This window comes from Girardinichthys multiradiatus, chromosome 10 (assembly GCF_021462225.1).
Source record: "Girardinichthys multiradiatus isolate DD_20200921_A chromosome 10, DD_fGirMul_XY1, whole genome shotgun sequence".
Lineage (NCBI taxonomy): Eukaryota > Metazoa > Chordata > Actinopteri > Cyprinodontiformes > Goodeidae > Girardinichthys > Girardinichthys multiradiatus.
In genome coordinates this window covers 27720484-27742892 of record NC_061803.1, presented here as the reverse complement: position 1 = coordinate 27742892, position 22409 = coordinate 27720484, and the positions used below count along the sequence as shown (strand labels likewise).

General features: G+C 40.6%; 3 protein-coding genes and 1 long non-coding RNA gene across 6 annotated transcripts; 1 reads left to right on the top strand and 3 right to left on the bottom strand.

Annotated features, from left to right (window-relative positions):
* Window positions 1-1659: 1659 nt before the first annotated feature.
* On the bottom strand, window positions 1660-4897 carry LOC124875508 (THAP domain-containing protein 2). 2 transcript variants are annotated; one of them, XM_047377720.1, is made up of 4 exons: window positions 3745-4897; window positions 3156-3285; window positions 2584-2685; window positions 1660-2297 (listed from the first exon to the last, which is right to left on the bottom strand). In XM_047377720.1, exons 1-4 carry the CDS (start codon window positions 4347-4349, stop codon window positions 2271-2273), a joined length of 864 nt encoding a protein of 287 aa, XP_047233676.1. In that variant the 5' UTR covers window positions 4350-4897; the 3' UTR covers window positions 1660-2270. The 2 variants fall into 2 exon arrangements, with proteins under 2 accessions (XP_047233676.1, XP_047233675.1); XM_047377719.1 differs by having other exon boundaries at window positions 1660-2685.
* A 911-nt stretch (window positions 4898-5808) lies between these two features.
* On the top strand, window positions 5809-14422 carry wbp2 (WW domain binding protein 2). Its single transcript, XM_047377127.1, has 8 exons — window positions 5809-6021; window positions 7201-7309; window positions 8851-8986; window positions 9078-9170; window positions 9260-9406; window positions 9502-9624; window positions 11056-11132; window positions 13340-14422. Exons 1-8 carry the CDS (start codon window positions 5963-5965, stop codon window positions 13385-13387), a joined length of 792 nt encoding a protein of 263 aa, XP_047233083.1. The 5' UTR covers window positions 5809-5962; the 3' UTR covers window positions 13388-14422.
* LOC124875177 lies at window positions 7520-8899 on the bottom strand. Its single transcript, XR_007039985.1, has 2 exons — window positions 8778-8899; window positions 7520-8163 (listed from the first exon to the last, which is right to left on the bottom strand). It is a non-coding gene; the product is annotated as an uncharacterized LOC124875177 (long non-coding RNA).
* A 739-nt stretch (window positions 14423-15161) lies between the features above and the next one.
* trim65 (tripartite motif containing 65) lies at window positions 15162-22409 on the bottom strand. Of its 2 annotated transcripts, XM_047377126.1 has the most exons (9): window positions 22190-22409; window positions 21332-21783; window positions 21148-21243; window positions 19287-19517; window positions 18339-18507; window positions 18162-18251; window positions 17862-18079; window positions 16813-17086; window positions 15162-16695 (listed from the first exon to the last, which is right to left on the bottom strand). In XM_047377126.1, exons 2-9 carry the CDS (start codon window positions 21758-21760, stop codon window positions 16676-16678), a joined length of 1527 nt encoding a protein of 508 aa, XP_047233082.1. In that variant the 5' UTR covers window positions 21761-21783; window positions 22190-22409; the 3' UTR covers window positions 15162-16675. The 2 variants fall into 2 exon arrangements, with proteins under 2 accessions (XP_047233082.1, XP_047233081.1); XM_047377125.1 differs by having other exon boundaries at window positions 15162-17086; window positions 22190-22407.

Genomic DNA, 22409 nt, shown 5'->3' with positions numbered 1-22409 from the left:
TCCTATTGCCATTGCTGGAGACTGTCTTCTTTTCAAGATATTACATTTTGTCTCTGTTTTTCAGATGACATTACGTGATTCAACACCAGCTGTTCTGATTAGCAGCAACTGCTCTTGTGTGGCTGGTTGTGGGATCTGCAACCACTTAGTTGCAATGCTTTTCCAGACTGCTCATTATTCCGAATGTGGTCTGTCTGTTGTCCCTCCTGTCCTTTCATGCACACAGACAGAACAGAAGTGGCATAAACCACGTACTATGGTTTGTCTCATTTCATTATCTAACGTTTGTATTACATTTTACAGTCACTTTACTAACACCCTGTTTTCAATAAATAGGGGGTGAAGACTGGACCCGTGGATGCCATGGTTGTCTTAAAGCATAAACTAGGTACTACTACAGCCAGTGGACTAAGGTATGTAATATCTAATTTAATAGGGAGCCTACAGTTTGTAGATAAATTTGTAATTTGTTGTAAAAATAAATGTTCTTGATCATCTGATGTTATTCCATCATTGCTGTTGCCATCTTCTCTTCAAAATCTTTCATTTTACCTCCTAGTACTTCAGATGATGTGATCTGCGCTTCACAGTCAGTTGTGCTGGTAAACAGACTACAATGTGTAAAAATAAATGTCATCAACTGTTCTGTTATTTCAGATCTACACTTTACAAGGCCTACAGCGGTGAGTTCCCACACCCGGCCACCCTCAATCGTGGACCAGCCTATGCTGGAATGAAATCTGAATCTTCCACTCATCTGCACTATGAACATCTCTGCTGACAAGCCACTTGTGGACTCCATCTTTGGGAAAGTGCAAGTTGGTAGTGTACTGTCCTATCAACAACCACCACCTCCATCTGATTGTGTTGTCATACATGAGGATGCAGCCACATTCCCGAGTGTGCCACTAGAAGGTTACCAACACATCAAGAACAGCTACACCTGACCTCACTTTCTGTGACCTTGTCACGGTCACACCTTATTGACGAGGCAACAAGATACCAAAGTGAGACACTTGAGTGGCATTCACTTAGGAGAGAAAGAGTGACTGCCTCACATTTCAGAGAGGTGAGCCATGTTAGAGGTCCAGGAACTGCAGAAAGCCTGGCAGAAAGGATAATCCGAGGGACACGACAAACGGCACACATGAAGAGGGGACTTGAAATGGAAACGGGGTCCTTAAAGGACTATGCAGTTTTGTAAAACCTGAACCTCACCAAGTGTGGGCTAGTGATCCATCCAGATGCATCTTGGCTGGGTGCGTCGCCTGATGGGCTTGTATATGACCCACTTGAGCATCCATCATTTGGGCTCGTAGAAATGAAATGCCCAAATGCACAAAGCTATGTAGACTGCAAATTCCTCAAAGTGACACAAGGGCTACACAAATTGAAGGAGAGCCATGGTTATTATTGGCAAGTCCAGGGCCAGTTATTGATCACTGGTATGCAGTGGTACGATTTTGTTATCTGCGCCCATAATGACGTCTTTGTGCAGCAGATATACAGAGATAACACTGTATTAGAGGAGTCGAAAAAGAGGTGTGACATGTTTTTTCTTTAACACTTACCTGCCAAAATACCTCTTCATGCCCAAGTAATTGAAAATTATAATAAAGATATGAACTCATGAACGATTAAAAAACATTTCTCATTTTATTCTGACAATAATATTACTACTGTATTCATTTCATTTTTACATATTCAGTAAAAATACAAAAGATACATAGTGTTGTACTATGTAATGTCAATTTTAACATTAAAGTAAAAGCATTTCATACAAGTTATGAAATGCCACTGTATCTTAACACAAACTATATTTACAGTGCAATGCATGACCTAAAGGGATCTTTTTGATGTTAGAGATGCAAGTCTCTACACAGATAAGAACTATACACATTATTTTATCATCTGTCTAATCCTGGATTGAGTTTAGCAATCGCTTGCCCAGGCTTTCACCAAGGGACCATTTTGATAATTCACCAAAAGACAGGCAACAGCAAAAAGTTGATTTATGCTGCCTGTGATTGAAAGAGGAATCACTGTGCTGAATATTTTATGTTCTTTGACTCTGTGAATCACACACTCTACATGGACTCTCAGTCTTGCAATAGACTGTGTCTTTTTGATCTCTGACTTAGACAGTTGAGTTCTCTTCGACAGAAACGTGGGTATATGGACTTTGCCTGGTACACCGTCTTCCACAAGGAAACCCTTGTCCACCATGATGGCCATAGATGGTTTAAGGAGGGCCACAATGCCAGACTGCTTTAAGATTTCTTTATCACTGGTGGCACCTTGATAAAGAGAAGACACAAAGGTCACTGCACCATGAGGGGCTATCCCAATCAACCCTTTGAATGTGCAGTGTGATTTATAAGTGGAAAACACCTCGCTCTGGAGGTGAAGGGAGTTTGGGGTTTGACATCGCAGTTCTGTGCAAGCTAAAATGACTTGAGTGTCAGCGTAGTCCTGAAACACTTCTGGGAGGTGAGCTTTCACAGTGTCTTCATCGAGCCAAATATTCACAGCTCCCAATACAGTATAAAGGAAGTTGGCCCAGGTGTTAACAATGTGACTCACAGTTGACCGATGTATTCTAAATCTGTGGGCCAAATCCTTTTGCATCAGTCCCAATGACAGGTAGTTCATGAACAGGAAGAACTCATCAATTGGTTGAAGAACCTGGAAAAAAACAAAAGTTACCCTTTGGCAGGAAATGCATTATGACCAGTAAAATAAAATTTCACCAACAAATTATTGTTTAGCTCATGTTGAGTGTGAAGTCATGGTAAAACAAATTCCACTAACATTTTCTTGTTATGTAGGTCAATTTTAGCTAAATAATGCAAATGTGTTAGTGACATTTATTTTACACTTGGCAACCCATATATGATTATCAAAAATCTTTTTGATGTGAGACAAGGCAAGTTTATTTATATAGCACATTTCAGTAACAAGACAACGTGCTTTACATGAACAAAACATAATAATGCAATGCAGTGTCATAGTAAGAAAACAATAGGTATTAAAGGTCGTAAAATGATTAATAAAAATGAATAATAAAGTGATCAAATGATAAAAAATCAAATAAAATGATTCATAAACTAAGGGGAAAAAATAATGCTTTGTAAGAACAACAGGAAAACATTTACCGTTGCACTGGCAGAGTGAGGGACTTGATCAGTCTTTGTGAAGCTCTGTGCCCTTGTAACCCGTATAATGTTGATGGTGGCTGGCTCTATTTGCTTCCAAAAACCCATCAGGTGGGCATGACTTGCAAATCTGTGAAACATATAAGTTATATTGATCAGGCTAATTCATTCACATCTTATTTCAGACCCCAGAGAAGGCCCATTCAATACTTATACATATACTATCTCCTCACATTGTCCTGTGCCTCTCATCTAATGTATTGCACATCTGGATTACTATCACTGAGCTGTAGACAGATGACATGAGCTGCCTCCAATTTTTATAACTTGCCTGGTTGAAATTACAGTCAGTCATAACTCAGATCATCTCTGATAACCAAAACAAGCTGGACATAATTCCCAGCAATACTCACTGATTTGTAAATATGTAGTCATTTGATCTTAATTGTCATCTCTATTATCCAACTCTTGGACATTTAAGAACTATAGTCAGTATAGTCCACCCAGATACTGTTATTTTTACTGCTCTTCATGTAATAGCTCTGCTGATCTATGGTTCTAACTCACATACTGTGGATATTTTAATTACCTGGTAAAGAATCGTATGTCCTCATCAGACGCAGAAAACCTCTCCAAACAGAACTTGCTGCTGACGGTCAAGTCCTCTATCTGTTGTCGGAGCTTTGAGATCTCCTCCCGTAGCTCTTCGTTTTCGTTGAGGGAGAGATGAAGGGCAGCAGGCTCAGTACTGGTGCAGTAGACATGTTCATGACAGGACCCGGGGTCATCTTCATCAGGGTCAGTCTGCATCACTGTTAGATCGGTGTTCGGTGGACGCTCTGTTCTTTCCCATAATCCAAGTCGTGGTGTTGGAATATTATAGTTATTCCAATGAAAAAGCACAGGAACAGCTCCAGGTTGCAGTCGTCGATGTCCAGCAGGAGTGAGAGGCTCGATCAGATCACCAGTAACAAAATGTCGTGAGCACACTCGGGAAGTATTGGTGACGATAAAATGATCTCTCCTGATCTTAACAGCCCATTGCTTCTGCAATACGGAGTCCTTTGGAAAGGTGTGGAAGCTCAGGTAAGAATTGGTCTTCGTTGATGCAGTGCAGAATGGCACACAGCAGTGGTGGTTGGACCTGCTGTCCGTACGTTGTTGAAACGACAATTTCGCCCGTTTGCATGTCATGTTTAGGATATGTAAATGGACAGGTGATGAGTAGAAGAGACTCACATATAAATAATAAAAAGATTTACAAGAGCAGTGAGGTGACTAGCTAGCACAGCGGGCGCTTTCAGCGACTACCGGATGTTAACAACCATCCTGGTTTTTTAGCGGAAATTACGTCACGTTCCTACGTGCACATAGCCCAATGGGCTATGATTTTAACACTTTGCGGCGCGGGCATGAAAACGAAAAAGGATCTTCCTCTTTAATTGCGTCACACATTGAGAAATCTTGAAGAAGAAAAGGAAAACGCATTTTGGATTATCTATTAGCAATCTCATTTATGAGTCAAAAAATGCAGCTATGACTTAATACATTTTAATTTTCAAATGTGACATTTCAAAATGAATTTTGGTCATTTTTTGCTGAGACATCTTTTGAAAATGAAATGTTAAATGTTATTTTATTTATCAATTGAATTATTCCACAAATTGAGCAGTCTTGGTGAAGAAAATGAAAATGCAGTTTGAATTATTTATTTTAAATTTTATTTATGAGTTAAAAAATGCAGCTTGATTTTGAAAATGAAAAAGCATTTCTATTAATCCATTTTAATTTGAATATTCGGACACATTTGCTTCCATATATTTCAAAATAAAACTCAATAAATCTCAAAAATGGGTGTAGTGTTTGTTCCCTTTTTGCAGTTGTCTGGTTTGGAAACTATCCCACAAAGTATTGCGAGCAAACTCAAAAGTGTTTCAAGAAAAAAAATTCCCCCATGTCCCCTGGAGCCCGTGAGGGGACATGGGGGAATTATTTTTTTCTTTTGCGTCCCCATGCAATACTTTTGCGTTCGCTCGCAAAACTTGCTAATTAAATGCTAAATACTAATTAAATGCTAAGGATAAGAAGAACCGTTCAACTCACTATAAAAACAAAAGTGGCGTGCAAAAAAAGGACACATCATGCAGCAGTAATAAGCAAATAAAGTGTCACAGATGTGGTTTCGTGCAGTATTATTGTCCAGAGTTCAGTAGTTTGACAGCTTGTGGATGACAACTGCCTTTAAGTCTGATTGAAGATCCTTTTATTTAAGGCAGATTTCAAAATAAACTCAATAAATCTCAAAAACGGGTCTCCCACAAAGTATTGCGAGATAACGCAAAAGTATTGCGTGGGAACGCAAAGTTTATTTTAAGTAAATTCTCAGCATTCTGTTTATTTTATCAGCGATGCTGTCGTTGACAATCTGTATTTTTAAATATTTGTTGTATAACTCTGTAGAAACTTCGATCAGAACCTCGTCGTTTACGTCGAGTTAGGCCACAGCCCTTCAAAAATAATATAAAAAACACCAAAAATATTTCAGTCAGAGTATGTTTGTTTTCATATTTTCGCATTTCTATTAAACCACAGTACCCATTACATAAATAATATATTTTATCAGTATGCATATTTTTGCGCATGCGTGACGTCACGTGAGCGTACAGCGGAAGAAAAGCAGGTGCAGTCATAGCATCAGGCTCATAACAACCGTTACCAACGCTAGAGGCCCTTTTGAAATAAACATCTGAATACCTTTTCATTTAAGCTTTTTTTGTTGTTGTGAACGACGCTGGAGGCTCGACGTCATGACTTTGAACCAGAACCATTCAGAGTCTGGCGGAGTCATCATCAACAACAGTGAGAGGTAACATTAGCTTTTTAGTCACCGTTATCCACTAGGCCTTGTCCTTTTTCGGTACAAACGCGTCACTGCAAATTAATGGAAATACAACGTCGCCCTTACGAATAACGAACAGCAGCAGTGCACATTATAGCTACTTAGCAGGGTAATACCCATGTAAAAAAAAAAAAAAAAAACACACACACACAATGTAAACTTTCCCATTTTAACTTATCCCTACTCTTAAATTCTGTGAAGAAATTAAGTTCAAGCGGATTTAAGTTGGGTAACAAACGCTGTTATGTTAGTCATGAAATCATTCACAAATACGTCATTATTTGTTGCAACGCGATGAAAAATTCGAGTCGCGTTCAACAGAACTGGCAGTCAGCTCGTGACCAAAACACGGGCCTCAAAACAGACTTCACGTGCGAGTACAGAATAAAACGCTCTTTGTTCTGACTAGCTAAACATCAGCACAAATTGCATGGCGTAGTTCTGCTACATACTAGCGAACAGGCTTTCCACACTCTGCCCTGCTCAGGCAGGAGAGGTGTGTTTGCTTTTCATACATACAGAGTTGGTGTGTTTGCAAAATGTACGTAGGTTGTACACCCAACTAGACCAGAGAGAGAGAGCATGAACAAATCTTTCTTAAGACATCAAAATCCTGTTGGTTAAAAAAGAAAAAGGTGTAACAGCATTTCAGAATGATGGACTCATCATTTAGCTAGGACGAAAAAGCAAGTTCAGACACATCAATTAATCTTTGATATATTTATACCTGAAAACATAAACTAACAGATTATTAAGATGATTTTAAAAACGTTTTTTCAAAAATCAAGCTGAAATTTCTGCCATAGGAACATTTGGAGACAGCAGAGTTGGTATAAGTCCTCACCTACAGATTCTTCTCAAACATACAGGAATGCAGTAATTAAACCATCAGGACAAACCGTTGTAAACTCTGTCACTAGATGGCATCCGGGCCTAATCCTATTATTTCAGGGCCATGTTTAGAAACTGGACAACTGCATAAAAACCCTGTCGTCTCAGTTGTAAAATGATAAATAGATTACGAAAGTGAGGCTCGAGCCATTTTTAAATTGGTGGAGAAAAGTAAATTGACAATACATAGAAAAATACATCGAAAATGTGTGTTTGATTGTAAATGTGTGTTTAACTGTTTGTTTGTGTCTCTAGTGTGTTGATGTGCCATGAAAATGTGGAGCTTGTCTTCTGTGATGCGGAAAGTCTGCCTGAACCCTTCAGAAAGAGCAAAAAGGGCAGTGTCTACTTAACCCCATACAGGGTGAGTGACCTTTTGTAATCACTACCTCATTCGAGCCCTATTAGGGTTGTTGTCCAATTAGAATTTTTAAATTAGTAAGTCAAATATTAGATTTGTTTCAGACATTGTTCCCTATTATACTGTCAAAGTGCTTTTTTGAGCTTTAAACCCTCTTAGATCAGTATTTTTGTATTTTCTTGTACCAACAAAGGTGTCACAAATGGAAAACTATGCATTAAATAATTTTTATTTATTGCAGAAAAATCCAATCCAGAAAGTACAATTCTAAATGTTCCTGATCTAAGTTGATCCAGATGCTGAAACAGTAGTGAACTAGCCCTCTAACACACTGTTTAATCAGCAGCGAACGTCGGCATTGTGTTGTTGTATGAGCATGCATACAAATAATAATAAAAAATAAAAAAAGCAAGCAAGAAAAATCTACAAATTTGAGTCTGGAACGAATATATTTTAAAATGGAAAATTTCTAGAATGTTTTGTGCCTGTATTGGTGGCTTTAAGTTACACTTTTATTTGGAAAATGGTTTCATTGATTTCCATTAACACTTTTTATAAAATCCCATAGAATCTTCTTTTAATGTCAGATCTTCTGCTCATAGTGCAGGCAAGGCCAAAAGGGGAGCTTCATTTGCTTCAAAAGTTTACCTTAACTTACAAAACATTTTGATTGTATTTTTTTATACTGCCACAAAACGATCGGCTAACTTAATTTCAGTATTGTCGTATTAACTTCACGGGTAAAGCCACGAAATGGCAAGAACACAACAAGACAAACCTCAGTTCTGGATGGACAGTGGAGGTTATTTACTCTGATAAATCCTCCTTCTGTTTGTGTGGGGCATCTGTAAAATCATCTGTTCAAAGAAGAAAAGATAAAGAGACACATCAAGGCCTGTGTTGAGCCAACAATTAAGCATCCTGGGACAAAGAGCAACCTTTCCCAACAACCCAGAGACAACATGGTGGTGATCTGTGTGTTTTCCAGAATGATGAAACAGTTTTTGTCATTGCTTGAATATTTGGCCAAAATGATTTCGTTTTCATCAGCAATGTAGAGCTGGTATGTTGGAGCACTTGTTCTCTTGGAAAATCTAGTGAACGGTTCAGATAACTTTAAAAGAATAATGTGAGTGGACCCAGGTGGATGACGGTTTTAATTGTGCTTCCAGCCTTCCTTGGATCCTGCTTTGATGTATAAAATAACAATACACTGGAAAAAAAGTTTAGTTCTAAGTTGCAATTCTGGTCCAACATGCAAATTGCTATGTATGATGGAAAGCTAACACTGCACCCAAACAGACCATCGGCACAGTGAGACATGGTGGTGGCAGCATCATGCTGTAGGAGTGCAGTCATAAAAGAAAAACATAGGGGCACCACCTATTGCAATGATGCACCCATGTCTCTTTTTTTTACTGACAGTCATATTTACTGGTATATTAAAAACGGTACAAAAAATTGTGCTAACCTTAGGTCTAGCTTGAACCCTTTGGAAGCTGAAAGTTGATATATTGAGTTTAGTTGCTGGTTGTTTATTCCAGGTCATCTTCCTGGCTAAAGGACGGGATGCTCTGCAGTCCTTTATGATGCCATTCTACTTGATGAAGGGCTGTGAGATAAAACAACCGGTTCTGGGTGCCAATTACATCAAGGGTACTGTGAGTGCAGAGCCTGGAGGTAAGTACAGCGTGTCCAAGCATATGCACGTTTTCAGCCTGAAACGTTGAATGGGGATGGATTTAAATCCTCTGGAGGAAATGTCTTCTAGGTGGATGGGAAGGAAGTGTGACGCTCAAGCTTGTCTTTGCTGCGGGTGGAGCCATAGAATTCGGCCAGTTCATGCTGCAGGTTGCAGCTCAGGGTAAGGAAACAAAGCAGCAAATATAAACAATGAGTTTTAATGTAATTACATTTTTACTGATTTTCTTCTGGTATTTCCTCATGTTACAGCTTCTAAAGGCCAACCTGTGACACCTGGCTTCAGTGGCTGTCCTTATATGGCTAATGGAGGCTGTGCTTACCCTCCTCCCCCTGCTAATGGAATGTACCCTCAAGGACCTCCCCCTGGCTACTCTTACCCCAACCCTCCTCCTCCAGGTAGGCTGTTGTATCAGTAGTGGACCTTTTCTGAACCTACTCAAAGTGTTGGATTCAACAAGTGTTATTTGGATCTTTCTTCTCATGTGATCCAGGGGGATTCTACCCAAGTCCTCCAGCTTTCGATGCCTCTGCGAGCTATGTACCTCCACCTCCTTATTCTGCTCCTCTGGGTCAGCAGCCACCACGTGACCCAGATCTCCCCTCCTCAGCAGCAGGTGGGTGTCTCAGGCAGAGAGGTTCTGAGGAATAGCAGACAACACTCGTGTGTTAATACAAAATAAACTCATAAAAATAAACTTGACGGTTGTGCTTTGCTTTAGGTACGAAAAGGCATAGAACCAGTTTTGGTTAAGAGAATCGTAACGTGTTGCAAAATTATTCACACCCCTTTCTCTTTTTCACATTACATCACTTTCTAACCCCAAACGTCCTTGTAGTACATAAGGATTTTATCTGATTAAAACTTAACTGCACATCACCTGCAAGGCTCAATTTGTACCTTCTTGTCTGCTCATTGTTCCTTTGCCTGCCTGTGTGATGAAAATTTTGTCATCCATCTTTATGCAAGTCCGTGCACAGCTCAGATATTTTTGACTGCAACGACGGCAACATTTATACGGCGTGTTCATTTAAAGGTGGAGCCAAACTCACAGCAGGCAAAGAAAACGACCAGTGAGATCATGACCAGAAGAAGAAAAAGCAACAATGCTTGTTTTTAAGCAGTACGGTTAGGAGTCATTCTGCTGTTTTCCTCATTTGGATATTTTCAACCTCAAGAACCTTGAGGACAAAAACAACATCTTGATGTCCTAGTATGAAATTAAGAAATTGCTTTGAAAAGTCACTTTTACACACTCTGAGAGGAATGTCAAGGCCTTCACACACCATCGCCATGGTAAAACACGGTGGTGGCAGTATCATGTTGTTTTGATGCTTTTCCTTAGCACAGACAGGGAAGATGGATGCATTTATACGGGAGAGTACTGTATCGAATGAAAGCCTGCTAAAAGTTGCAAAAGACTTGAGACTGGGGCAGTGGGTCACCATCCAGCAGGAAAACAACCTTTAACTTACAGCCAGAGGTTTAGAAGAAAGCCGAATCATTTGTGTTGGAATGGCCTAATTAAAGTCCAATCCTAAATCCAATCAAAATCATTGGCAAGCCTTGTGAACTCTGTTCAAATATGTTCTCCATCAGTCCAACGGAGCTTGGGCTTTTTTAAAAAAGGAAAATGGACGTTTTTTTAATCTCCAGATGTGCAAAGTTTGTCTCATTAGGACTGAAAACAAGAGCATGCAGATATTTTTTTGAAATGTGAAAATCATGCGTTATTTTTCCTTCCACTTCCCAACTGTACACTCCTTTGTTGATTTATCACATGAAATCCCTGGAAATAGATGAAGGTCGGTGGTGGTAACGTTAAAAGAAAGATCGAAGATGAATTTCATTGCATATGGCTGAAGGTTCTGAAATGTAGTCTGCGTCGGGACATTTTGCCTTACTTGTTTAACATGTTTTCAGCATTTTATCTCATTTTCCTTCCTTTTTCAGCTTTTTTATTTACCCTTCTCATGTGTGCCACATTTTAATAGTCAAAGGCATATTTAATGAATATCCTCTCCTGTTTTCTTTCAACCGTTCCCAGCGGAGGCCAAGGCAGCAGAAGCAGCAGCGAGTGCCAGCTGTGCCACTCTGCCTCCTACCCATGTGTATCTGCCACAGGTAACAACCCTGACGTGGCTTTTTAAACTCATCTGACTTCAGTCTCAGTTGGATTTTATTCCTAGTTGGTCTTATATGTTCTGATTAAAAGTCAGTTGTTTTTATTCCTGAGTGCCACAAAGTCGATGATGTTTCTCCACTTAGTTATTCCATGTTTTACTTCAGTTCATTTACCATCATACCATTAATGCATCTTCGCTTGTCAGAGTGATGATGTGCTGTTTATTTTCTTTTCAAGAGCACGCCATGCTAATTTCAGATATTTAACCTTTGAGGGACAATAGGGGGTGAAAGGGATCTTTTGGTGGGGTATCTTTGTAACTATGATGTTAAAACTCTCACTTGGAATTGAGCCAGGAAAGGTCAGAGATTTTGAAAAGAGAAAAAGCATAAAACCCCAAAAAAAGCAGAAACGGTGAGCAAACAGAGCCTCACATCCTTGTACTCATGGATGGAGAGTGTCATGCAGCTGTTGATATTTGCTTCCCTTCTCTTTTAATTCCTGTATTCCTCTTTAATGTTGGAGGAATTTAGTTTCATTTACAAAATCCCTAACTTCCTCCTAAATCATCTGCAGTTGCTGCCAACTGTTTGCATTTACTGCTGTAATTTAAAGCTTGTATTGATTTATTTTACCTCAGGACTGCTTGTCCCCCTGGCTTTTCCAGTTGGAAGTCCGACTTCTTGTTGGATTTCCAGCTGGGAACTTGCAAAATCCCACTTCCAAGCACAAAGACAATGCACCGTGATATGATAACAACAAACAGCTTCAATGATATTTAAAAACAACAGGTAGGTTCATCAGTTTAAAATTACCATGGATTTTCTCTAATAATCAATTACTCATATCTGGATATTTGGTCAAATGTCCCTTAACAAGTTGGACTTCGACTAGACCCATTTGTACCCATCAATAAACTCCTGACATAATTCTCACTAGATCTATTTGTCTACTCTTCTCAGCAGTATTGGTAGAGTTCATCTAAAGTGGTTGGGTTCACTGGTGTGGAGGAAAGCCATTCCAGTTCTATCTTAATATCGTCCTGATCGATTCTTTCCAAAACCAGTTTTAATGTGTGTTTGGGCTCCTTGTTCTGTTGGAACTCCAGATTTCTACTGTTTAACTGAAGAATTGGGAGACAGTCGTCCTCCTTAATTATTTCATCCACTTTATCCAATACACAAGTACTACTGGCAGGAAAACAACTCCACAGCATGATCCTGCCACCACTTTGCCTGATACTTGTCCAAGTGTTGACTTCTTGTTATTTTGGCCAGATAGCTACATTTCTCCCCCCATGTGGCCATAAAATGTTTCTCCAGGAAATATTTGGCTCATCCTTGTGGGCAACTGCAGGTTTTGGTTGAGCTTGGAAGTGTTGATTTTGGGGGAAAGAGGTGTTTTCTTGATTGTCACCCTCTCAGATCATGTTAATATTAGACTAGCTTCACTGTTGACAGTGACGCAGATGTTCTAGCAGTTTGAAGTTCATGGCAGGTTTCTGGGTCGTTCCCGAGCATCCTTACTAATTTGCTTTCATGAGGGTGACAGTTTTGGTCTTTCTCCTGGCAAAGTGTTGTTACATCTGAATAACTTGTACTTATGTTCAGGTGTTTGAACCGATAATCCTGGAATCAGCATCTGTTTAGAAATGGATACATTTCAAGTCTTTTGGACTTTCCTGTTGAGTGTTGATCCAGCCAATGAGTGATGTCAAACAAATCCTTTTCATGCTGGCAAATAGAAAATACTACCTGAACTCCATCATGACCCCTAAGCAGAAGTTGATAGACCTTGACTTCATCCAGTTAAGACATATAACCTTCAGTTTTGGTTAAGTTTGTTTAACTGGGTAATATACAGATTATAGAAAATAATAATGAATTTAATTCAAATATGTGCACCAAGTTCTTTTTTTTTTTATTTGAAGTCATTTGTTGTATCAGTTTTCCTCTCTGGAAAATGAACAGCTCTGAAAAATCCTTTTCCTCAATAATTAAGATGGAATTACTGCCCATGATAAATATAAACCTCTGACTGCAACAAATCAGTTTGTTAAAACGCATCAGCAAAATCCCCTGAAATAATCCGTGTAAAGTTAAAGCCAGGCAGTGTTTCATTTGCATTACTATAGTGTTTGTTTTTCTAAAGATTATCAGGAGAAGCATTTCAGCTCACACTGACAGCTGCTGTCTTTTCTCTACAGGACAAGCCTCCCCCCTACTCCCCACCAGAGGACAAGAAGAATCAGTAGACGTGCTTTATCTCACCCTCGTTCCTCTGTGTCCTAAATCTCACTGGACCATGTCTTCTCTCATTCCATTAACCGGACATCAGGAGGGCTTTAATTGTTTCCCTGCTCAAGACATACGCTCCTCTCGGTCTTCCTTATCACCTTCTAACTTTCAGTTTGTTTTTCTCCTCATTGCTTTCCTGTCTATCTTTGTGTGGTCAGCTTGATTCTCCTAAAAGCACCTTTACTTCCTAGAAAGTAGCAAAGATCAAGCGTTGGCAGCCAAAACCGCCACGCTCCATGTGCTTGTTAACAGGATGTGGCGGATGTTTTTAGCACGTGTGTCCCATGAATCCTCTCCCTCCTTAAACACTAATGGTGTAAAGCTCACTTAGAATTTTCTAAACCAAACTTGATCTAATGAAGTTATTTGCTTCGCTAAGATGACCAGAGGCTAACTGAATGCAGTCTTATTTTTCTATTATTTGTGTGTACATGTTTTTAAAGAAGGTATTTTCTGGAGAACACTAATATAAAGTATGAAGTAGCTTTTGTAAAATGAGCTGCAATCTGTTTTTGACGCGCTTTAGTGGACAAGAGGACCAGAAGGATCAGAGCCCCCAGCAGTGAATCCCTGATCAGGGATTAGAGCAGAGGTTGGACCAGGAGGGATTATCCCCCCAGTGTGCGGGGGCAGACCAGTCACCCAATGATGTCACGTCCTGTCCAGGTCATGCTCAGACTACACCCTCACCTGGCTTCACCTTTTGTTCCTCTGTCGTCCATTTTTCCTGATAGTAACATGACCGCTCGGAGGATCATCTGTTTCTGTGCTCATGATCTCAACTCCCCTGGTTTCAGATCTGTTGTTCAGTCCGATCTGAGCGTCTCCGTATCCGCGCCTCGGTTCTTCCTTCCTCTGTGGTCATTTATCTGTATCCTGTATCTGTGGCAACATCAGCGGCTGATTCTTTGCACTTTTAGAATGCTATGCATCAGGCTACAGTTTGCTCTGTCATGGCTGGATGTACAATAAAAAATACAGCTCTGTATCTATTTCAAACTAATTTATTGAACAGTTAATGTAGAATGGTTCAAATATGAAATAAGGCATAACCTTAACAGAAGCATGTGTGCATTAGATAGAATTTGAATAAATGGCTCTTAACTCATGAAAAAAAATTGTTTCTATTTCCATAATCAGGATTGTTGTCACATTTTGACAGGCATTCCATTTCCACTTTAAACACAAGAGAGACAGAGTAGCGTAGTGGACAGAAACACATTCCAGTGTGATGCTTCTACGTCGGGATTGTGCTCCTCTTATGTCTTTTGGAGCATTTGTGCAAATCCACAGCAGTTTCCCAAATTCCTGAGCCTCAAGTACCTTAACATGCCAAAGGGTTACAGTTATGCTCAGTAAATGCTAAAAAACAAACAAGTCTGGTTGCCATAAACGTGCTGAAAACATCTGAAAAGTGCCGTAGGTTCCAGCAGGACCAGGTCAGCATCACATTGCAGAAATCAGTTTCTGCATTCAGGCTGAAAGCCCAAGATGAAGACATGGTAGCTCTTCTCAGTAGTACTACTACAGCCTGCTTTTCTATTAACATAAAGGTCATTTCATTGTAGCAGGTGGAACAATTATTCTGGAGGAGTGGAGAACTGTGGCTGTGGATGTTATATCAGTTTTAGCTTTTAATTATAAATCTGAACCGTTCTTTTTCCGCCATAGAATAATAAAAATTCAATGATTGTTTTAAAACAAAATACAAAGAATTACGTCCACAACCTTGATTTTCTTTAATCTGCACATGGTCAGGCTCAAATGCTCTCAGAAACCTGCAACAACATTTGGTTAAATGTCTCTTACGAAGTTGCAGAGAAACTACATCCTGTTTGTGTAATTCTGGGTGGATATTTGGCCAGTCTTCCTTGCAGAGGTCATTTGGGTTGGTTTACTGAAATGGACTCAGCTTTTACACATAGCCTACAGATGTTCAGCACGGTAGGGGCTTTGGGAAGGCCCAGAAGCTTAATGTTACTTTATAACATCTAACTTGTGTGTCACTGACAGGGAAACGGACCATGATCTTACCACCGCCATGCTTGACAGTTGCTAATGTGGAAGACCCAGCTACAAAAAAAACATTCCAATGTTTTTGTGGAAAACATCCTAAAAGCATAATGCTTGTTTTATCCATTCCAAAACCAGCGTTGATGTATTTTTGGATCATTGTCCTCTTACAACATCAAGCTGTGTACTAGTACCAACCATCTGACCCAAACTGCTCCCTTAGATGAAAGAAATTGAAATGAATGTTCAAAAGCTCCCAGAAACCACCAGATGTCCAAGCTTGCCATGGACTGGAATCTGTACACCAACTGTCAAACATGGTGGTGGCAGCATCATGCTGAGGGTCTGTTTTGCAGCTAGTATTAGTGGTCCATTACAAAGAGGGTGAACTAATAGAGGACAACCTCCAAACTCTTCATCATCACCTCAAATTGATAACGCGATGGTTGGAACTTGGACACAACTGGTTACGCCAACAGGACGACCCCAACACACCGATAAATCAAGTAAACATTATGCTTCCTAAATTGTCATGGCAACTCTACATTTTTAAAAACAGTGGTGTATGCACATATTTGAGCCTGTATGGATCATTTTCACCATGTGTGAATTACAGAGAATCCACAATATATTCAAACCTCTTCATCCAGTTTTTAAAAATCGTTCTATTATATATTTAAATAATTTATGCCACTAGTATTACATTCATACCCATGAGGATTGTATGCTACTTAAGACCAAAACTTTAAATAGTAGGATGCCTTTTAAGCCGATTAAAATAAGAGACAGACTAATCGGACCTTTATGGAACAAGAAATGGCAGAATATCGTCAACCCGATTGGACCGTCCAAACATTCCGTTCTATACTTACCAAACAACTTTATCTTAAATACTGCAATAACAACTGATGAATTATTGTCCTGTTAATGCAAAAAAAACAATAGTGACCGCTGCTATTGCACTCCCCTGCATCTCAGTAAACACAATGTAAACAAAAACAGTTTCAATAAGAATCGCATTGTTGTGTTGGCAACACATACGTCACTACGTCTGGAGACACAGGAGTCATTTTCATCAGATTTCCCAGCCTGAGTTGAAAGTTCACTGTGTTGCTGTAGAATAAAATCAACCGGTCTGAAAAGGTCTGGACATCTGTGAAGTGATTTCATTAATGTTTGAAAGATTAAATCGTTCAGAAGGTGTGTGAAAAGCCGTTAGGGTGGAGAGTCTGTCACCACCAAGTGGCCGGTTCTGGAGAGAGGAAAGTTATATGGACCAGCAGGTGTGAAAAAGGAGAAAACGTTACATCAGCTTGTCGCTCCTTTTCCTCAGCTCACGTGGAGCAGAGAGTGATGCTGACCCCCTCACCTATCCAGCAGGCAGGAAACAGCTCATGGGTGAAGGCACAATGGAAGGCGTGGAGCCTTGTCTGCCCGTCGCCGTAGTAGGTGAGCGTCCCCGCCTCGTAGTCCAGCAGCATGCCGATGCGGCTGTGATTGGATTGGCCGACCAGCGTCTCCCGCCGCCCGTTGTGCCAGGCCGAGAGCTGGTGCTCGTCTAGCTGCAGGCTCCATGACAGTTCGTTCATACCCACCATGCACCTCTTGCCCTTCTCCTTCCTGGGGATGGTCTCATAGGTTACCTGGAAGGAGGAAGAAATAAATGGACATGAACTGCGTCCAGAATAAAAAAAACAACAAACAGAACTTGGTAGTTTTTTGGGGGGGATCATAAATATATATGCAACATTTCAGAGAAGTTATACAGATGTAGACAAATAGCTAGCCCTTTTAATTTGAGCACATTTATTTGGCTCCCTTTAAAATAAATGTAGCTGAAGCATTTATTAATTTATTCTTACTTATTTGGGTTTTTGGGAAGTTCTAATTACTAATCCTAGCAAGCTGCAAATCCCTGGTGTACAGAGACTGTGGAAAGGAATGGTTAAAGATCCCTCTCGATGTGTTGTCCTAGCGGCAACACTAGGGGTTGTGCAAAATTATGGTACTGGATTAAAAGATGAAATGAATAAATTTAGTTTAAGCCTTAAGTGCTGCATTTATAGGTGCTGATATATTTAAATATCAGAAAAGCTTTGATAATTGTGAACGGTATAGAAAAAGTACAAAACTCTTGCCCAAGGAAAGAAAAAACTGACAGGAAAATAAGGCAGTGACATCAGTATGGAAGGTTTTGCAATTAGCAGATTAACTGGGAATGGTAATAATGACAGAACTGAGATTTAAAGAACAGGAGCTGCAGTGTGGGTTTGTAAGCAATGCAATCTCTTGTGCATCCTTCCAAAACAATATTTTTCAAATTGAAATATTTTGCAAAGGTGAGATCTTTAACGACTGACTTTGTGTGTATGACAACATGCACATGAAATATGACAACAAGATCAGAAGTGCCTATACCCCGAGGTAGGCCCACGGTTTGGACACCTCCAGCTCCCAGTAGTGCTGTCCATTTTTAAAGCCCTGAAAGCAGAGCACCTGCCAGGTGTGGTCGAAGCGAGCCTCATGAGCTGGGACAGGGCGGGGTCCAGAGGTCAGGTGCTCTGCCCTCCGATTCTCATGAGACAGACATAGGTGTTCGTTGGCCGTTCGAGGGTCAAAAGTCAGAGAGCACCGATCTGCAATGAGACAGATTCAGACAAGAGTTAAGATCTATTGAGTTAAAACTTTAACCCTCTAACCCATACAAGCAGAACTCACAGGCACTGAGGCCTTCCTTCCCTCCAGGGACGCACGGAGCAGCCGGACTGGGAACCACAGCAAGCATTGGCCTCTTATCCTGAGGAGAACCTGGAATGCCATGACCCAAATGAGAACAGAGGTTAGGCTGATGTCCTGGCACGTCAAGCAGAAAGAAGTTCTTAAAACAAAGGTTACCGTCATTGTCCTGAACCACAGCGGTGCACACAGCTTTCTCCAGGTCCTCAGAAACCAGCTTGGAGACTCGGGTCAGAACATCTGTGACGCCGTTTAATCGATCCTGAAGGTTTGGCGATAAGCCTGTGGGAATGTCTTTGAAGCGTGGCACTTCTACCCGTGTTGATTCCTGGGAACATTACAGGCATGATACTAGTGATTCAAAGTATGACAACCAGCAAATGCTGGAGGAAATCTGGAATAGTATTCAGAATATCAATCTAAACCACTAAATGTTACACAATATGTTCTGATAAATTCTGCTTTTCATAAATAGGGAGATAAATAAAATTCTACCTAAAAAGTGTTACATTTATCTGTTTTATGAAGTGTAAATAAAATCTTGCATGGTGGCTATAATAAATTGTAAATATGCCTGGCTCCGGCCCACTGCTCTTCTGTTAGGCGTCCACTGCTCTCAGAAAAAACATGGATGGGCACGAGCTGCTGAAACGACAGAACACGCCCCAGGTTCTGTTTCTGTCACCAGATGCTATTCAAATGCCCAGAAGAGGCAGGGATCAATTAAAAACACTCAAGGCTGTAAATGAATGAAAGGTTTCTAAAACAACTATTAGTTTGAGGGGAGGGCACATTTATGCAAGCGGGTAATTGAACCGTTTTTGTACTTTATATTTTCCAATCTAACAGGAGTGTTTTTTTGAAGCTGATTTCTAAGGGTAGCTGCAAGATTAACGGTGGTAAGCTTGGAAATGATTTTTCTGGTCTTAGAGAACCCTGTGTGTATCTGGGCTTGTCAGTAGGGTCCAAGTCTTGGACTGTACCAGTCAGAGCCACTCCTGCCCACAATACTTGCACTGCAGGGCCGCTACCCTCCCCGACAGTTTTCACATTAACTTCAATCAAGCTGATATTTCCCAATGAGAGCAAAAACTTATAGGTACAAACCCTAATGAGGTCTGTATCAGAAAGATCGTGCAGAGCTGCTATGTGGTCTTGGCACTCTCGTAGGATCTGGGCGCGCCCTTTGAGATCGGCCAGCTGCGTCTCCGCCTCTGTGATGGCCTCCTGCTTCTGCTGCTCAATAAAGAGCTCGGTGGCCTCCTGCTTGTCAGCCAGAATTTTTATCAGGGTGGAGAATTTGACCCTCATCCAAGATGACGTCTGCTCTAGAGTCACCTGTTGATGGAAAAGGCCCAGTTACACATTTACTCTGTGGAATACTGGTGCACACTGGGCAAAGCTTCTTAATCTTAATAAACAACGATCAGATCGGATATCAGATTCCACTTTCAAACTAATTCTTATAACCAGCTCCTACAGTACCTTGCAAAAGCATCAATACGCCTTAAGTTTCTTTACATTTTGTCAGGCTACGAGCACCTTCAAACTGTTTTGCTAATAGTGCAAAATTGGGAAGTGGAAGGAAAAAAAAACACTTTGTTTTTACAAATAAAAGCCTGAAAATGTGTCCTGAATTTACATTCAGACAACTAAATCAGCACTTTAGCAGGAATAGACGATGGATGGACGGGTCAGTTTTTCTAGTACCACCTCGTGTGGAAGACATCTACCAGCTTTGCACATTTTTCTTTGCAAAACAGCTCAAGCTGAGAAAGACTGGATGGAGAACATCTGTGAACAGCAAGTTAAAGATCTTGCCACAGATTCTCAACTTGATTTAGGTCTGAAGTTTGGGCCATTCTAGCACATTAGTTTGCTTTGATCTGAATCGTTCCACTGTAGCTCAGGCTGCATTATGTTTAGGGTGGTTTTCCTGCTCGAAGGTGATCCTCTAACAGGTGTTCTTCCATCTTCTTATCAACTCTGACCAGCTTCCCTGTCCATATTGAGGAAAAGCACCCCCACAGCATGACACTGCCACCACAGTGTTTCACTATGGAGATGGTATGTTCGGCATGATGTGGAGTGTTTTCTGTGACATGTAGCGTTTTCCATGAAGGGAAAGAACTTTAACTTTGACTTTGACCAGAGTACCGTTTTCCACATGCTTGTCTGGTACCCAGTATGGTTTGTGACAGTTGTTCTGTCAAAAGGTTTTTCCACAGAGCTGTGGATCATTGCAGCTCCTCCAGAGTTACCAAGGGCTTTTTGGCTGCTTCTCTGATTATTGCTCATCTTGCTCACTATGTGGATGGTCCATAATATTTCCAAGATGTCCAAAGCTTGGGATATTGTTTTACAACCTAATTTTGCTTTAAACATCTCCATAGCTTTGTGTTTGACTTGTCTTTATGATGCTGTTTGTTCACTAAGGTTCCGACAACTGGGCACACTGAGTTTGTTTTAGGGATAGCAGTGTATATAGGGCGCTGGATAACAATGTATGCCATGCTTTTGTGATTTTTATTTGTCAACATTTTAAAAAATTGTATTTTTCAGGCTGCACAGCGGCACAGTTGGTAGCGCTGTTGCTCTGCAGCAATAAGGTCCTAGGTTTGAATCACAGCCTGGGTTTCTGCGAGGAGTTTTCAAGTTATCCCTGAGCATGTGTGGGTTCTCTCCGGGTAATTCAGCTTCCTTCCACGATGTACCATGCCTCTCGCCCATCGACTGCTGGAGACAGGCACCAGCCCCCCAGGGACAATGCACGGATAAGCGGGTTTGAACGATGGACTTTTCCGTCCACTTCACAATTTTTAATAATTTGTGCTGATCTATCATGAAAAGCCAAATAAATAAGTGACAAAGCTTACACGGTATGAATACTTTCTTAAGACACTGTATGACATCTGTTTAACAAACACACTAGCCTCTTCGTTTATATATGTAAACACTGAGGAGTCACCTTAGTATCATTGATATTCTCCTGCAAGTCATTTATGCTTTTTTGTGTATCCTCAAGGTGTTTCTCCACCTCCTTACTCTTTCTTTCCAGCAGCAGCTGTAAGGAAAACACAATGTGGGATTTTACTTTACACCCAACAGTTAAAGCCGGAACAAAGTGAAAAGTGTCCTGACTTGTATTATACCTCTTGATTTTCCCTCTCGGCCTCCAGCATGACTCTGTCGTGATTGATGCATTCCGTGATGCCACATTCGCAGCACACAGGCATTTTGTCCTGTCTGCAGTAATAAACAAGGGGCTTTTTGTGGAGATCGCACAGCAGCATGGTCCTCGTCCCTTCCCCTGATCTCACCATAGGTTCCCTGCAGGATGGACCAGGGCTGTTGGCAGCCTCGGTCAGCACCGACAGGGACACGTTTCGCTTCAGAACCGGTCTGGAGGGGAACTCATCGTTACAGATGGGGCAATGTGGGGCGATGTTACACTTGCTCTTGGTGTCCCAGTGTTGGATAATGCAGTCCTTACAGAAGGTGTGGCCGCAGGGGATGGTTACAGGGTACCTGAAACGCTCCAGGCATATGGCGCAGGTGAGGTTTGCATTCTGGAACTCCATATGTGCAGAGAAAGGATTCACATCTGTGACAAAGAAAGCGTTTTCAGAGACGTTGTCATGATGGTGTGTTAGAAATGACCAACAAAGCTAAAGAACCGGCTAATTCTGATACACAGTTACAGTAAACGGCCACTGGCTTCAAAAATAGCCCATTATTCTTTTTTAAACCCAGGTGTTACACAAAGCATAAGCAAAGTAATAAAGTCACATTGTTACACAACTCTGTATCCAAGTATAGCACAAAGCTAACAGTCTGAGTGTAGGGCAGAGCTAATGCTAGCCTCTGTTAGCATTACATTTAGCTCATTTTATATTAGCCACACTTAGGGACTAATACCCAAAGTAAAGAACCAAATTATTTAACTCAAAATTAAATAACATTCATTCTCTGACTACCGGGCTGTAACACAAATATAACATAAGTCTTACCACTACAATAGACTTATTCCTGCCCAGTATCTGAATGTGGAAGCTTCGCTGATGACGAAAACACAGAAAAAATGATTACTTCACTGGCTATCGGGAAAAAGAAACACAACACTCTAAACGGAACAAAAGCACCTTGATGATGGGAACTATGGCAATACGTAATTACCTAATGTTACACCAAATTTATACCGTTTAGTGAAATTAAAACCTATATCTGTCG